The sequence below is a fragment of the Gekko japonicus genome, unplaced genomic scaffold, assembly GCF_001447785.1.
Source record: "Gekko japonicus isolate JY-2015 unplaced genomic scaffold, Gekko_japonicus_V1.1 scaffold885, whole genome shotgun sequence".
In the NCBI taxonomy this organism is placed as follows: Eukaryota; Metazoa; Chordata; class Lepidosauria; order Squamata; family Gekkonidae; genus Gekko; species Gekko japonicus.
Genome location: NW_015167564.1, coordinates 205,503 through 223,153, shown reverse-complemented (window position 1 = coordinate 223,153; position 17,651 = coordinate 205,503). Strand labels below are relative to the sequence as shown.

At 44.7% G+C, this 17,651-nt stretch overlaps 1 protein-coding gene across 1 annotated transcript in view; it reads left to right on the top strand.

Moving 5' to 3' along the window:
• COL18A1 (collagen, type XVIII, alpha 1) overlaps positions 1–17,651 on the top strand; it is a 152,329-nt gene that overhangs the window by 89,383 nt on the left and 45,295 nt on the right. The window contains exons 10-24 of the mRNA XM_015413811.1: positions 2,785–2,847; positions 3,137–3,223; positions 4,032–4,085; positions 4,304–4,453; positions 5,295–5,357; positions 5,499–5,543; positions 8,491–8,622; positions 9,890–9,961; positions 10,595–10,621; positions 11,315–11,359; positions 11,496–11,558; positions 12,631–12,666; positions 13,782–13,874; positions 14,729–14,758; positions 17,165–17,191. Coding sequence (XP_015269297.1) covers positions 2,785–2,847; positions 3,137–3,223; positions 4,032–4,085; positions 4,304–4,453; positions 5,295–5,357; positions 5,499–5,543; positions 8,491–8,622; positions 9,890–9,961; positions 10,595–10,621; positions 11,315–11,359; positions 11,496–11,558; positions 12,631–12,666; positions 13,782–13,874; positions 14,729–14,758; positions 17,165–17,191 — 987 coding nt within the window. The remainder of the gene's footprint in view (positions 1–2,784; positions 2,848–3,136; positions 3,224–4,031; positions 4,086–4,303; positions 4,454–5,294; positions 5,358–5,498; positions 5,544–8,490; positions 8,623–9,889; positions 9,962–10,594; positions 10,622–11,314; positions 11,360–11,495; positions 11,559–12,630; positions 12,667–13,781; positions 13,875–14,728; positions 14,759–17,164; positions 17,192–17,651) is intronic.

The following is a 17,651-nucleotide window of genomic DNA, read 5'->3' as shown; positions in this document are numbered from 1 at the left end:
CCTTCCTGTCCAGATGGCGTGCAAATGCATTGGACAACATTCTTCTAAAAAAGACGGTAGCACAGTATGTTTAGGAAACATTGGAGAAAAACAAGGAAAAACCTGGAAGGTCAGTTATTGGAAGACAGTGTTGTGTAGATGTTAAGAAAAAAAAAAAAAGGTGTTCCAGTTTATATGCAATCACTGACAATTTTGACACAGGTGATTTGGCCCAGGTTTAATGCTCTTTGGAACTAGGTCTTTTTCCTGCTTCCCCACAACATTGTGGCTTATCTGCCCCCCTCCGTGTTTCTCTGTCTTTTCTCCAATCCTTCTTAAACACTTTGCTGTGAAGTTTGGTGAAGGACTGCAGCAAAACCTAGATGACTGCCATGTGGATATAGAAGTTTGGATTTTCCCGGTCCTACCCACACGGCAGCCATTTTCCCTGTCCCTGCAACCACTGTTTCCCCCCCACACACACACAGGGTGGCCTTTTTGCTTTTTCAAAATAAGCAGTTGACTAACATTACAACATTATAACCAGTGTTCCCTCTAAACTGAGTTAGTGTGAGCTAGCTCACAATTTTTTAGCCTCTGGCTCACACAGTTTTGCCTGAGCTCAGGAAGGATGACTCCAGAGCAAACTGATTTATGCGGTAGCCAAATCGCTCGCTCACAACTTTAATGCCGGTAGCTCACAAAGTAGGATTTTTGCTCACGAGACTCCACAGCTTAGATGGAGCGTTGATTATAACCATCTATGTTGTTTCTTTGATTTTTTTTAAAAATACATCTTTTTTAAATACATTTTATTGGTTTTATACTCTAATTCCTACTTCCTAAGGGTAAAGGATAAGGAGAGCATACTATTTCTAATTTAAGATTTGACGTTGAGTTACAGATTCATAAATCACTCCTGCATTAACATGATATATAAAAAAAGTATGGGAACAGTGAGATCAAACTTCTGTCTGATGAAGATTAATTACGCTAAAGTCAAAAGTTTGTAATCCAAAGTATTACGCTAAAATCAAAAATTTGTAATACAGAGTAAATCGTTTATTTCCTGGGTTTCTTCTTCTTCATTCTTGATACTTTGGGTGCTGCTACTCCTTTCTCGAACTGCTGGAGTCACTCGAGGCATTATCCGTTTCTTCCTCTCTGGGTTCCTCTCCTTCCTCCCTGAGGAAGACACCGAAACAGGAGGCTATCTGGACCTCTGTTGGAGGAAGACTGAACATTTATTCAAAATAGACTTAAAGGAGTCCTGCTTCTTAAAACTTTGGTATAATTAAGGAGGACTGATATTAGTAAAGGGGTTGTGCAGTATCTTTTGTGATATATTAAGAGACGATACTTAGATGTTTTGATATATGATTCTTTCTATGTATTATGGCTTATATGATAAATAATATATGATGAATAAATTGTAAAAATATAAAAAAGAAAAAAAATTATTTGAGATTTTATAATCGTCTGTAGCACGGTATTTGCTGGTTTTTGGTATTTCCTACTTACCGTGAGTCCTATTTTGGTTTTGTGTATCAGCAACTGCAGCAGCCACAGGGAGACTATGCAAGCCAGTTTCCATGTGGAAAACACCTCTGTAAGGACCAGCTGCCTTCAATGGGTCAGCAGAACTTTAACAGTTTACCTTGTTATCAATCCAGAACTTGAAACCAAAACACCAAGTATACCTTTTAGCTGGTCTTCTTAATTAAATTTCTTGGTACATTAAAGAGCTGCACAGAATATGACAGGCTAAGAACATCATATGTATTTGTAGGTAATCATGTTGTTATTTAATGCAACAATTAATTAATTATCGCTAGCACTTTATGACACTGAACTGTTTACAACTGAACTGTTTTTAGATGATTTTATGTGGATTTTAATTGTTATTTATGTATCAAATTGTGTAAGCCACCCTGAGCCTGCCTTCACGGGGAGGGTGGGGTATTAATTAATTCAATCAATCAATCAATAACAAGCTTAGCTGAAATTGGACAAGTCCCTGCTGTGTGCAGTGGGTGCAAAGTAAGCTTAGCTATTCTAGAATGTTACTTTGGTGTGGAGGCTCCAGCTGGAATCATTTGCTGTGAAATGTAAAAAATGACTGTGGGATAACAGCTGTAGATTAATTGCCTTTAGAAATGGACGATGTTTGTGGTTTCATAGTGGTCTTAAAACATAAAAACCAGTGTTTAAAAGAACAAGGACTCCTCCGGCACCTTCAATATGTTAGCCTTTAAGGTCTCACAAATAGGTCTGTTGTTTTGGCTGCAGTACACTAAGCCCGCCCTCTGGAGGGTTGAAACGGCTCATGATGCTCTACAGGACATGGCTAGTCGGGTTTTATTTAATGAATTTTTATTTAATGAATTAAATTTAGGCAAACCAAAACAATAAGTATTCCAAATGTGTTACTAGAATTTATCAGGGTGTATAAGCACATTTTCTATTGCAGTGTCTACATTGGTTCTTTTGCCATGTATGAGTCAAAGTCTTTAGTGAAAATGGCCAGTATTCATATGTTGTGTGGTACTTCTTGGCAAAGCTTAGTCTTAGCAGATGTTCACTATTTTCTAATTGATCTTGAGGCAGCTGATCTTGAAGCAAAGGTAGCTGGCGCTACAGCTGTTCTTTTGGGACAGTTCATCTCAATGTGGCTTCCATTTTCCCTGCACAGTGTATGCCCTTATGTCTGTGTCTGCTTGCAAATAAAGGCTTTATATTTGCTTCTGTATCGCTCTCCTGTGAACATCCAGGCCTGGTTTGACCTTTCATTTGTTCCTTGTGCAGGGTGACATTGGCCCCCAGGGATTCCCTGGGACCCCAGGGGAGCCTGGGCAGAAAGGAGAAAAGGTACGGGCACTGGGTCACCGGAACGTAAAGCAGGTCAAGTTCCCACTCAGCTTTATCTATTTGTTTACAAGGTCTGCATTCTGTTTTTCCACTATAATGGTTCTCAAAGAGTTTCATGAATGTTATTAAATAATATCATTCAAAACAAGAATTTAAAACTATGATCAGCAGTTACCCAGCAAAATATTAAATACTGGACAATTTCCAAAGAGCGATCTGCCTGTGGCTGCTATGTGGTGGGTGTGCACCCAGTGTTCTCAGCCTTGGCATTTTCTCTCTCTGTCCCCAGGGTGATTCAGGCGTTGGCGCACAAGGTCCCCCTGGTCCACCAGGACCACCTGGGCTACCAGGACTCAGTTCTAAACTGGACAAGTTGGTGAGTTCCAAAGGGTCACAAAAAATGCATGGGAACGAATGAGTCCTTATTGCCTGTACCCCATTCTAGGTCATAACCTGGAAATGCTGTACTGTGGTGCCTCCCACGGGCTTCCTGCACTTCTCTGTAGGTGATTGTTTCATTTCCCCTCATATTTATTTCAAAAGGGTAGCTGTGTTAGTGTGTTGCAGCAAAGTATAACAGAAATCAAGTGGCAGCATTAAGACTAAAAAAAAATTCCTTCATAAGCTTTTGTGACTCACACCTCACTTCTTATGATGCAGATGAAATGGATATATTTTTTTGCATAGACTTATATAAACCAAAATCACAATGAAGAGGAGAGTGGGGAGCAGCAGTGCCACAGGTAGACCTGTTGTAAATCCAGTTGTGATTGGTTTTTAAAAAGCTGGCTGCCAGTGCTCGCTCAGGAGGGTGGGGGTGCAAACCTGATGATGGGACAACTGTGGCCATTTGGTTGTGAAGAGGTCCCTGTGTGTCCGTCTGTTGTTACAAAGAACTTTGCTTTTTAAAGAAGTAAAATAAACAATCATTCCTGATCTCAGAGTGGGGGAACCAGCATTGAGCATTGTTTTTTTTGTAGGCAAGTTAACATAGAGTATTTTCTTTCTCAATTATTACCCTACCTTGTACAGTACGTGTCTTTCTGGATCATTTTAATTCTCGCACTTGTAAACCTAGCAAGGCAGTCAGAAGTAGGCAGATGTGCTGTTTTGAGCCATGCTACCTTTTGCTCCGGCAGCATTTACCCTGACCTTCATGGTACATTCGTGTGCATTTCTTCCAGACATTTATTGATATGGAAGGCTCTGGCTTTGGAGGTGACTTGGAAAGTTTACGGGTGAGTCTGTGGAGCTGAAGAAGCGTTGCCTTCAGTGGGTTTTCCCCCCTCGGGAGGTGATGTGCAGTATACTTCTCGGAAGTTAAGCAGGTTGTGTGTACTCAGTACCTGGGTGTGGCAGCTCAGTCAGTGGAGGACTCTCCCAGTCAGAAGAGGAAGTCTCTGATGTGTTCAGACTAGAAATAGGCGCGTCACCTGCCTTGTTTGTGGTGTTTCAGGGCCCCAGAGGACCTGCTGGGCCCCCCGGGCCTCCTGGAGTGCCAGGCTTGCCAGGACAACCTGGGAGATTTGGAGTGAACAGCACGGGCCTTCCAGGGCCACCCGGGCTCCCGGGAGTGCCAGGCAGAGATGGCAGCCCAGGACTTCCTGTGAGTAAAGGGCTCGTGCCGGGAGAAACAACTGAAGACCATATCATGTGACCATGTCTCCGGATCCTGCCCGGGCCCCCCCCCCCACATCGTTGGTTCTGTGTTCAGCGATCAGCATTTCAGATATACATGTGCGCTAAAGAAATGTTTTTTGTCAGCTGCTGTCAGACCAGAAAGGCTATTGCAGTGAGAGCATGTCCTGTGGCTGGCCCACAGTGTTACATTGATCACATCTTCTGACTGCAACCAGGAATGTGTCTTTGACCAATGGATGAAAAGAGGCAGGCTTGTGAAGATAGGAAAATCGGACCTTCAGCCCTGCTTCAAATCAATGTGGCAAACATGCCAATATATCTGCCAGCGAGCTCCACCAGAAACGAAAAGAATACTCCTAAAGTGATTGCAAGATATAATAACGCGAATAGTGCTTTAGTATGGTAGAGTAATCCACGGGTCTTGTAGTTAATGACAATCTTAAAAAATGGTGTGTGTAACAGAGCAAAACCACACACTGAATGCATGTCTGTATCAAAAATCCAATGGCTGCTTTTCCTTGGAAGGGGACGCTGTTGAGACCCCCCCCCAGTTTCTCACTCCTCCTGCAGAGTTCTAGACACTTTTCCTCTCATGCAAACACACTTTAGAACCCGAGGGGGGGGTGGGGGAAGCAGTTTAAGGGAGATGGTTTGAAGTAGAGACCTGGCAGTTGGATAAACTGTTATGCTCCCTGCCAGAGCTGCTTTTAAGGGAAAGCAGCTGTAAAGTGTGTTTTTCTCCAGTTCACGTAACATTTAGTATTTTTCACAGACAAGAGGCACTTTTCTTTTCTAATGTTTTCCAGGGACCTCCTGGTTCTCCTGGAAGAGATGGCATCCCTGCCCAGCCTGGGGCCAATGGAGCAGCCGTATGTATCCCTTCTGTGCACATTCCTTAGAAGAAAGGCCAGAGTCGCCGAGTCTTTAGGGTCAGCCTGCTAAGCTGTCTCTGGCTTGGGATTTGCTGTGTGAAGCTCTCTATGTGATTTTTCCCCCTTCTCTGTTTCCAGGGAGACCCAGGAGAACTAGGCCTTCCAGGAGCACCCGGACCCAAGGTGCAGTAGCTCATCATCCTTTGCTTCTAACTTTGCAACAGTATCCATTTCTGAGGCTTTAGCCTGTGCAGTGAACCAACATCCAGGATTTTGCAATACATTCACTGTATTGATCTATTAAGAGATCCCCAACATGGGGCCCGTGGGCACGTACCACCCACCGGCACCTTTCCTGGTGCCCACCAAGTATTTTTTAAAAGTGGGCGGGGCCAGGTAGGGCTTCTGCCTAGCAAGGCTTCTGATTGGCCGTTGGAAATTTGATTGGCTGCACAGATTTTTGAAAACGTTGCTTTGGCAGCCCCTGTCACCACAACACAAGGTTAGAATCATAGAACCATAGAAGGGTTGGAAGGGGTCATACTGACCCTCTAGGCCAACCCCCCTGCCCAATGCAGGACCAGCCTAAAGCATCTCTGACAAATATCCATTCAGCCTCTTCACGAAAGCTGTCGGTGAAGGGGAGCTCACCACCTCCCTAGGCAGCTGATTCCACCTTTGAACCACTCTGACCGTGAAAAAGTTTTTCCTAATATCCAGCCGATACCTTTCTGCATGTAACTTAAACCCGGTGCTTCGGGTCTTATCCTCTGCTGCCAACTGGAACAGCTCCTTACCCTCCTCCAAATGACAGCCTTTCAAATATTTAAAGAGAGCAATCATGTCCCCCCTCAATCTCCTCTTCTCCAGACTAAACATTCTCAAGACCCTCAGTCTTTCCTTGTAGGGCTCAGTCTCCAGACCCCGGATCATCTTCGTCACTCTCTTCTGCACCCTCTCGATTTTGCCCACATCCTTTTTGAAGTGAGGCCTCCAGAACTGCACACAGGACTCCAAGTGCAGCCTGACCAAGGCAGTATACCGAGGGGGCTATGACCTCCTGTGATTTCGATACTATGGCCCTTTTAATACAACCCAAGACTGGATTAGCTTTTTTTGCCATTGCATCACACTGACTGCTCATATTTAGTTTATAGTCCACTCTTACCCCAAGATCTCTTTCGCATACACTGCTCCCTAGAAACATATCCCCCATCCGGTATTTGTGCTTGACATTTTTGTGGCCCAGATATAATTTATCTTTGTTGAATTTATCTTTGTTGAATTGCATCCTGTTCGCAACTGCCCACTTCTCCAGAGTATTCAGGCCTTGTTGAATTTTAACCCTACCTTCTTGGGTGTTTGCTACTCCTCCCAAATTTTATGAGTAGCCCTTCTACCTCTTCATCCAGATCATTGATAAAAATATTGAAAAGTACCGGGCCCAAAACAGAGCCCTGCGGCACCCCGCTGGACACCTCCCTCCAGTCTTATGAAACGCCATTGACCACCACTCTTTGGGTGCGGTCCTCTAACCAGTTCCCTATCCACCGAACTGTCCTATAGTCCAGTCCACAGTCTTCCAGTTTTCCCATCAGAATGTCTTGGGGAACCTTAGCAACAGAGTTCCCATGATCCAGTAAGCTCGTCACACAATCAAAGAAGGAAATCAGGTTGGTCTGACAAGATCTGTTGGGGACGAAACCATGCTGACTTCCCCGGATCACTAAGTGGTCCTTCAGATGCTTACAGATTGATCCCTTTAAAATCTGCTCTAATATCTTCCCAGCAACAGAAGTCAGACTGACCGGCCTGTAGTTTCCCGGGTCATCCTTCTTCCCTTTCTTAAAGATTGGGATAACATTCGCTCTTCTCCAATCTTGTGGCACATCCCCAGTCCTCCAGGAGGCCTTGAAGATGATGGACAGAGGCTCTGCAAGTTCATTAGAAAGTTCTTTGAGCACTCGTGGGTGCACACCATCTGGCCCAGGGGATTTGTATTCGTCCAGTGCAGCCAGGTGCCTCTCCACAACCTAGATGGGCCATTGGCCTGATCCAACATTGGCTTCTCTTATGTTCTTAAATAGAGGGGAAGGGAAAATGAGATGCTGCTGCAAGTCCTTCTGGGTCCCCTGTTTGTTATGTTCTAATATTTTCTCAGGTCTCGCTGATTCAGTGGTAATAGGTTTTTAAAAAACCAACAGATTAAGGATATAATTTTTAATAAAGAAGCTGGAAAAGCTCATCTGCTTAAGCAGAACACTTCATTCTGTTTATTCAGTTAAGGTATGATGTGAGACGTACAAGAAATAAAGCATGTTTGTGTTCCTTTGATCTTTAGAACTAACTTTTACTATTATTTCATTTTGTGCAGGCACAAAAACATTTCAGATAAGCATGTGTCCAACCACACAGTTCCTCTGATGGAACAGGATTTCCATTTGCAAATGAGGGCAACGATTCCTCTCTTCATAGGGAGACCCCTTATTTGTACCCAGTGCTATTCCTGATGATGTGCTAGCCTGCAGGAATGGGTGGGGGTTAGTAGGTTGTCATAATAGGGGGAAAGTCCTGCTCCACAAAGTCTGTGGGTGGGTGGATACATGCCAATATTTTGGGTTGTGGCTTGAGTTTTCTGAAAGATGTGTTGTTCTTAAATCATAGCCTGTTTTCTTTCTATTACATACATTCTGACAGTGAAGAAAATTCAACATTTACATGCTTGCTTTGTGTAGTTACACATGTAGTATAATTACACTGCAACTGATATGAACATTAGACTACAGAGTAAAAACGAGGAATATATGCAGTTTGGGGATGACATGCATACAACTATACATGAAAAGGCAGCATTGCAATAATTTGTTCTGCAAGTATTGCATGTAGTGTTCTACTAGGAGGCTCACATTGCTTACTTTCTTACATTTATTCACACAAATATGCATTTATGATATGCTTGCATTTTTAACATGGGCTGAGCGTGAAATCCTGAGGCTCAAGACAATGCACTTGCACATCTGCCAGTTTTGTTTTAAGATTCTGACATGCTCATCTGTGGCTATTCTTACGTTATCTGCTGTGTTCCTGCTCTTCCTTCTATTCAAATTCCTTTCTCCTTTTTCCACTCCAGGGCAGCAGAGGAGATGCAGGGTTGCCCGGAGCACCAGGGGAAACTGGCCTGGCAGGACTTCCAGGGCCCATGGGTCCCCGAGGACCGCCTGGACCTCCTGGTCCACCTGGGCCAGGCTTCGCACCTGGAATTGTGAGTCTGAGATGGACTTTGGCATGGGTCCAGTGGAGGGACAGCCACCAGCCACCTCAAAAGTGCAGATTGTCACAATTGCCCTGGCAGGCGGGCAAGGCACGGAGTATCCAGTAAACACAGACAGAGTTCAGGGCACCAGAGAGGCAGAGAAAACAAACACAGTCCAAGATATCAAATTACTTGCAGAGGTTCAGGGTTACCGGAGCTTCGTAGTTAGAGGTGTAAAGCCATTGTCCAGAGTCCGGTTACAAATTCCAGGGTCGAGGAGCCAGAAGACAATGTCATGCAGTCCGTAGTCCAAAATAGCCGAGGGAGTCAAACAGGTAGTCAGGAAACCAGATGCAAAGTCAGAGGTGCTGGGATGTAATCATGCGATCAGTTGCCAGCACAAGGTGGATAGTGAAGAGGGCTTCCTTAAAAGCCCGTTCCCTGTGTCATTAATTACTGGCTGATTAATGAGTCCTGGCTCCAGTTAATACTCTGGACTCAGAGTACTTCTCCCACACATGCGTGCTTCTCTACGCTTGGTTGTCAAATCCCATCTCCTTTGGTCTCGTAAACAAGCTACAGGTGGAGGGGAAGCAGGGGGTATGGAGCTGGTGCTCGCTCAGCAGGAGCGGCTCCAGGTGTGAACCCTTCTGGCAGTCGGTGTTCATCCTCTGCAAAACTTACATCCAGGGGTGCAGGGAGCTCTTCCTTGGAGGAGGAAGATGCAGAGTCCTCGGGATCAGGGTCCACTGGGTCGGGTGGCATGGTGGGCATGACACAGATTAGCATTGTAAAAGTAGCCATTTATGGCTTGCACTTTAGGGGCTGTTTTGTACTCAGTTGACAGGCCTTGATGAGTGGTCTGGAATAGGACTCAGGGGTGCAAACTCTGAATGCTGAAAAACACGAATAGTTAGTCTTCTGCAATTATTGTAATTATGTATAGAGCATTCAACATGTGTGGTGATTTACAGAGAAAAATAAGTCTAAAATTAAAAAATGGGGAGGCGATAGAGGGAAGTAGATGGGGGCAAAGATCAAAATGGTGAAAGGAAGAATTTTGGTTTTTTTTAATTCACAGGAAGTAACAGTAATAATTGTGAAGCTCTTTTAGTTTATCCTCTTTGTGACAAACAAGTCATCACCAATGGGCTTTCTTCTGTGGTTGCCTAATATCAAGGCGCGTGTCTGCTAGGTGCATGCGTAGTGTGTTTTCTGTCCTGACACATATCTGCATGAGTCTGTCTGTAGACTAAGGCCATCTGTTACTACTTAGGACGATATGGAGGGCTCAGGACTGCCATTTGTTTCTGCTGTCCCTGGAGCACGTGGACCAGAAGGGCCGCAGGTAACTCATCCCTTTTCTTTCTCTACGACTGAAGTCTGATGAGCACGCTTACTTGGAAGAAGGAACTAGTGAATGCAGTGGGACTTGCATTTGGATAAATATGCCTAGGATTGGACTGCAGCTCAGTTAAATGTCTATGTGGATGAAGTGTTTATCCTTTCATGTTAACAGTTCATGTGACATGGTCTCTGCTACCACTGGTGATAATGGAACGCAGCCTGGAGAAAGTTATGCTGATCCCTGGCTGGAAGTGCCATTACAGCTTCTTGGCAGGTGCTTGACCTAGAGCCAGTATCTATCCCGGTGGCAGCACAAGACTTTTCTCCTGTCGCTGCTTCCTATTGGAGAACTCTGCCCTGCTCTGCTGCTGCCACTCTTGAAGAAGCGAAAGCAGACCAGGAGATGCTGAGGCCACGGAATATCATTTTCTTCATAGTCAACAGTGGAGTGTGAAACTCAAAAGACAGGCCTTGTCTGTAGATAACAAACTGAGTAGAATATTTCATACAGGATACAACATTAAGTAATGCTAATACTCTCAAGATAGGTATAACTAAGTCTGAAGGGGCCATGATCTCATGACATCTGGTAGAAACTGGTTAATGACTTCTCCATCTTCTTCTTCTTCTTCAGGGGCCACCGGGACTTCCAGGGCTCAAGGTCAGGAAGTGTTTCAATTGTGTGTTGTCTGGTACAAATATGGCTTGAATTGCATTAAGACAGGATAACCCATGCTGATGTCAGTCGATTTCTTTTGCTGATCTGAACTCCCTTCCCTCTGTAATACATATTTTGTTTTCATGATTATCTTATGTAGATTAGTATATTTTCCCCAATAGGCCAATTTGATTAGTCCACTTTACAATGCAAGAAAGTAGGTAAAAATAAAATGCAGAGGGTAGAACGCCAGTGCCGTGTGTTATGAGCCGTGGCATCACAACAAAGCCTTCTGGTTACATCAGATTGCCATTGCACTGGCCCAGCAGTTCAGGGTTTTGCACATCTGTCATGCCAGATGTGGGCAGAGAGAGGTTAGCTAGAGAAAAGGGCAAGGTGGATGTATTATGACACCAAGATGAGGTTATCCCTCTCATGTGATGTGGCTGTCATTAAACGTGGTTATTGACCCCAAAACATGAATGCCTGTTGTTGTGGTCCAGTGACGTTATGTACTAAATACAGACCAAACAACACAGTGTCACAGATGCTACCTCACTGACACTGATGTATCTCTAAACCACAAAAAGGATAGGAGTGACAGGAGAGGTGGGTGGAAATGCAAATTTTATAGAACAAAAAATTTACATTTTTATAAATCTTATGAAGATTTATTTCTTTAAAAAAAACTTTCAGGGGGACACTGGCAGTTCTGGTGTGCCAGGAGAGAAAGGAGAAAAGGTAAGTCTGTGTCACACAGCTTGAGAAATATGTTCACACTTTTAAGGAATGCTTCATCTGTATTATTAAAATAATTATGAATGGGAATTGAACTGGGTCACTGAATGGCATTTGCACTATTCCATGTCGATTCCAGGGAGAACCAGGATTGGCAGGACTGGATGGTCGGCCTGGACTAGAGGGTTTCCCGGGGCCACAGGTGAGCATCGGGTTCAGTGCAGTGACTCTTCTGAGGTTCTCATTTCAGGAGATTTACTAACATTTGTATGGAAATTTGTATTTGTTCTTAAAAATTCTTTTCAAAAGGTTCTGGTCCTTGGATCAGAGAAATTAAGGTCTTCCTGGAATGACTTGTGTGCATATATTGCTGTAGTAGAAAAGTACTGCAGAAAATTCGCATTTGGTAATTAAAACAAAGCCTTTATTCATTTGGACTCCCTGGCATTCTCTCCTCCCCTCACATGTATGGTTTTTGCCTGCATACACTTGACAGAGAATAGCAGTGTTACTTTGTTTATCTGATTATGATGCTTGGATATGTGTAACTATTATTATTTATAGCTTTCAGTGCACATCATGATTATTTATCTGCTGTATTTATAGAATTCCTTTCAGCCAGCCGGCACTTTTGATGATAAGAGCCATTTAGAGTGAAATCCTGTAAATCGGCTGGGGGAGGGGAGGCCTTAGGGCTTCTCCTCTCCAGCCCCGTAGATGTTCTGCCTGCTGCTGTTTCTTTTCCTTCTTCATTGGGTCAGTGGCTAAGCCAAGGGAAAAGGACACGCGCAGAGAAGAGATGCTGGAGACGCTGATCTTTCTTCTTCGGCAAAGCCTCTCCTTATCTGGTTTCAGGTTCTGTTTGGCAGTTGCAGAGGCACTGAAGAAGGGTGCTGTCTGGTCCTTTCCCCCATCCCTGTAGAGGCTTTGGCGGTTGCTGTTTTCCTTTTCTCAGAGTCTGCAGCAAGGCCAAGGGAAGCAGCAGATCTCTTCAGCATTAGAGGGTGATCTTACAGTATTGATTGCATTCATCCCTAAATAGAAAGATTCCTCATTTACTGGAGGACAAACTGGGTCATGGTAGTTCACCCGAAGCCATCCAGTGAGTCCATGACTATTGTCAGAGTTCAGCACAGGACTCCTGGAACTCAGTCCAGGCCCCTCCCCCCCCGGTCTGCTGGATCATGCTGGTTGTCTTCTGCATCACCAGACTCTGTTCTTCAAAGTATTTCCTTTCTGATAATGTGCTCATCTCCTTGTGCTTCTCCTTTTAGGGGGTGAAAGGTGACAAAGGAGACTCAGGGGATAAAGTAAGTACCTTTCTGGATTTAAGGAGAAACTGCTAGTTTGTGGGTTACTTTAAAAATGTGGATTCCAGTTGCCAAACAGCGGCTGCGGTCACACGGAGCATTAGCCATGCTGCAGAGACAGAAGATAGGCGGATTTTCTGGGAGCGATCACACTGCCACATCTGAGAAGTGTAGAGCTCCCGTGGCAAACCCAAGGCTTCCCGCCGAAGATGTGCGGTAAAAAACTAGTACCTCGGAGGTACTAGTTTCCGGAAACCGCGGGGCAAGGGCAGGCGTCTGATCGCGTTTCCGGTGGTAGTTCCGGCACCCGCCCATGTCCCCTCGCAAAAAGCCCCCCCCCAAGTCTCCACGGATGCACACAAGCACCTAATGGAGCATGCGCACACTTCAGTTTTAAAAAAACACAACAACCCCGTTTGCCCCACACCCCGCTTCTTTGCCGCGCCGCAGGACTGTGGAGTGATCGGCACCTCCCCCCTACCACGGGACCTCCACGGTAGGTCTGCTTGCACAACTGCACGTTATTTAGCCCCGGGGCAAACAGCCACACTTCCCCCCCCCCCGCATTTTCCTGCCCGTGTGACCGCAGCCAGAGACTTTATTTTTAATCTAGTGTTAGGCAACGTACCCTTGTGCAAATAAAGTAATCTAACAAATTCCACAACTCCCCCAGTTTCCAAGCATGTGCATCTCTACCTTTGTTTCAACGGCTACCATGGTCTGTTATCTCTGGGGCCGAAGGAGTCTCCACGCAAGAGGGGCTTCCTATGGAAAACGGAGAGAGCTGCCGGGCAGGAAGGTGCCCATAGTGAAATGTATTTCATTGGCTATTCCCCGTTGAGTTCTCCAGACGATGGTAGTGGTTTGTGTAAAATTTTAATCTAGTCTTAATAGGAGATTGGGGTTAGTGGATAGACATGATTTATTGTACTTTTTAACATTTCAGAGAAATCTAGTTTGGCACACTTCATAATTTCAAAATCTTGTTAAAATCAGAGCTTTTCTCCTCATGCACACATTTTTCAGAGCTTCAAAAACACGCTGGCCAAAATGCATGCAGTCAAGAAGGCCTAGAACTGAAAACTCTAAAACTGTCCACTACTTTTGCTTTTGAGGGTGAACGAGGTCGAGCTGGAGTGGGATTGCCCGGCCCCCCTGGGCCCCCCGGCCCTCCCGGACAAGATACCTACACTGCCTCCAGGGACGATGTAAGGATCTCTCTGTGTTTCCCCGTGCTCAGGAATCATGCGACCTCCTTAATTTGCATTTTTAAAATGCAGCCATTTTTGCTCCAGGGATATTGGCTAGAATATTTGCTGTTAGTTCTAAAGAGATTATTTTATTCTAAATAGTTACAGCTAGCAAGCCATTGATACTGCAGGATCAGCTGGCTATTTTAAATCTCACTTGGTAGAGAAAATTAATACATTTAGGATCATATACATATAGATGACTTCAGTTAAATGCCTTGATAGAGATTATTGTATAAAGCACTATAGGTGACATATAGTGCCATCCTAAGCAGAGTTATACCTTTGTAAACCCATTGAAGATAATAGACTTAAGAAGAGGTAATTCTGCATAGGATGGCACTATTGTTAAACCTTGCAAGGTCTTACAATTGTCCACTGTTGTCCTTTTAAATTTAAAAAGCAAGAGATGCATACTCAGGATCTTTTAACAGTTATGGCATAGCTGGGATATGTGACAGGAGATCCTGCATATGCTCTCTTAAGCCGGGGTCAAATCAAATAATTGTGTGTCTAAGTCTAGCATTCAGTGCAAGACTCCAATAACCAGGAGGCCTTAAAGTCATCCGTCAGAAATAGGCTGGCAGACCGTGATCGGTTGCCTGTGGCCCATCTAGTTTCTCTAGTAGAGAGATTTGTTGCTTGAGGTTTCTAGTTTGGTACCGGCTCTAAAAAGGATAACACATCGAAGTTCAATGGAAAGAATGTACGGCTTGAATCAGCATTTTGTTTGTTGCTTTAAAATGCTCTGCCAAAGACTATGAAAAAAGAAAACAAAGGTCACATTTTTAACATATGATTTTATTTTTTAGAGAAGCTTGTCTAGTGTCCTAGGCCCAGAAGTAAGTAATCTACAATTATATGTAAAAATCGAGAATATAAAAAACTGACAAATGATAGCATATCTGATGACTATCATAATTTGAGTGACGTTGTCACATATCGGGTGTGAGGGAACTTGTTTCTCAAGTACACAGGGCCCCAATTCAAGTTGAGGTTATGGCATGAGGGAGTTTGAGACCTCCCCCTATGTTGTTTTCCTCATATGAAAAGACTTTGGGGGTTCTATTTGCCCGATTGGTGAGTTGTCCCATTGGGGGGCTACCTGTGCACTGATGGGAAACGTGTGCAGACTAGGGTTACCATGCGTGGGCTGGAAAATACCTGGAGTCTTTGTGGGTGGATCCAGGAGAGGGTGGGGCCTCAGCATAGTACCATGTCCTACAGTCCACCCTTCAAAGCAGCCATTTTCTCCAGGGGAGCTGCTCTGTGTCAGCTGGAGGTCTGTTGTATAAGCAGGAGATCTCCAGGCCCCACCTGGAGGTTGGCAACTCTAGTGCAGAGCACAGTGGGGCAAATACAGTACCCCCAAGTGCCATTTCAGGTCAGGAAATTGGTATGTGAGGGGGAGACTGAAGCTGCTCCCCCCTGAGCGGTGGTCACAATCCAAATAGATGGCATCAATGGGCAAGAGTTAAATTCTTCTGAAATAGATGAGTGGATGATTACTGCCACAGCATCTCATGCACAGTTCTTTGAGTGTGCTGCAATTAGTGTGTCAATCATTTCCAGAACCTTTCTGATCCCCCCCCCATTAAATCCTGGGTTCTAGACGCATTGCAGTGATCAGCTCGGGTTTATTCAGTGATTTCAGCAAACTACAAGACAAACTAGCAGGGCTGGAGCCCTGCTTATAAAGCATGCAAAATACCACGCCCAACACACCCACCCACTCCCAGTGATAGGCTATTTACATTACACTGCTTATCGATTGGTTAGTTCCTGGATCCAGCTGAGCTATTGTTCTAAAGAAGCAAGCTCTGCCCATTCTAGGTACATCTAGAGGAAAGGTTTAGGCTCAGTACATAACACCCCCTTAAATTTGAACTCAGTTTAAGGGAAATATGTGCTATATTGTCTTTAAATTTTCCAAGTATTTTTCCAGTAAAATCATTTCCACCTAAAGCTTTGCATTTGTTTGAATATGACAGCCATCGCTCTTGATCTTTGTTCCCCCCCCCCTCAAGTATTTGTTGCTCTTGGGAGTAAAAGTAACATGGGGTACTTTTACCATTTTTTTTAACACGGTAAACCAGATGATGCTCTATTTAGGGCATAATTTTCCAGAAATGTTTCTGATTCTAGTTTTCCTAGAAAACCCACGTGACTGTGTATAGTGAAATGAATTGGAGGAAAGCAGGGTTTAGCTCCTCCACATCATGGGCTGTAGTCTTGTTTTTAAAAACTTGACCCCAACATCTCTGCCTTAGACATCTTTTGGATCCCCCCCCCCTCCAATGTCTCGTTTGGTTCTCAGTTAAGCCTTTTTTAGGGCCAGAAATGTCTCCGGATGCATCAAAGGCTGCTGTGGCGTGTAGCCCCCAGGGGGGGGGAATGATTTGTCTTCCCCTTCCCCTCTTCTGGGAGCCCAAGTGACCTTTGCCCACAAGCTGTTTCTCCCGAAGAAAGAAATAACAGCAGTATCTTCACATGCACAGAACATCTCACAGTTTGTACCAATTTCAAATGACTCTTCCTCAGGTAGTTCAGACAGGCAGAATAGATATCTATCAGACTCACACGGACAGAGGTGAGGGTTAGGGTGCTGATTCTGCAGCAACCGCTGTTCCCCGGTCAGATGAGAGTGGCCGCCAGTGGCATTTGTAAACCAAACCAGATCATACCTGTACTACCGAGCACAGGAAGCTTGCTGGGAGGAGCATGTGCAAAAGGTTTATTTTTTAAGGAGCGAGAGGTAAGACTCTGGGTTGGGAAATTCGTGGAGATTTTGGGGCGGAGACTGGGGAGGGCGGGGCTTGGGGAGGGGAGGGGCCTCAGCAGGGTGCAAGGCCACAGAGTCCACCCTCCAGAGTGACCGTTTCCTCCAGGAGAACTGGTCTGTGCTGTCTGGAGATCAGTTGTAATTTTGGAGACCTCACCTGGAGGTTGGCGACCCTTGTCAGAGTGGGTTGCCTGGGGCTGATTTAGCTCTTAGGCAACCATGTGAGTGGCTGTGTGTGTAAACCGGTGGTCAGCCAGGACAGGGAAGAGTCACAATGTACCTGACCGTGAGTTTTAGCTGTCTGGTAAGCATGCTGTTTATTTCTTGCTGGTAAGAATGGTCTCTTGTCAAATAATTAAGAAAACCATTAATGTCCATACTGCATTTAAGAACACCTCCCCCCCCGGTAATTGATAATTCTCACAAATAATATTTTCTGAAGCTATGACCTGTTTTTGTCTTGCAGGGCAAACAAGGGCATGCTGGTTTCCCAGTAAGTATTGTTGAACTAACATTGCCAGTCTTAGAGGCTTGATGTTCATGCTGAGAAAGGCTGCTCTGCTGTAAAACTCTGCAGTTCACTGCTGGGAATTAGGAAAGGTTGTGAAGGAATTTGGTGTCCTGGTAATAAATACCAAGAAACTCTTTTGAAAGCAAGAAGAAAATGGTCGTTGTTTGTTGTTGTTGTTGAGTCTCACAGTCGAGTCTGACTGTTCATGACCCCATGGACCATATCACACCAGACCCTCCTGTCTTCTGTCGTCCTCTGGAGTTTGCTCAATTTCATGTTCATTGCATCTATGACACTGTCTAACCATCTCATCTTTTGCCGTCCCTGTCTTCTTTGACCTTCAATCTTTCCCAGCATCAGGGTCTTCTCCAGTGAGTGCTCCCTTCTCATTTGGTGGCCAAAGTAGTTGAGCTTCAGCTTCAGTCTCTGGCCTTCCAGAGAA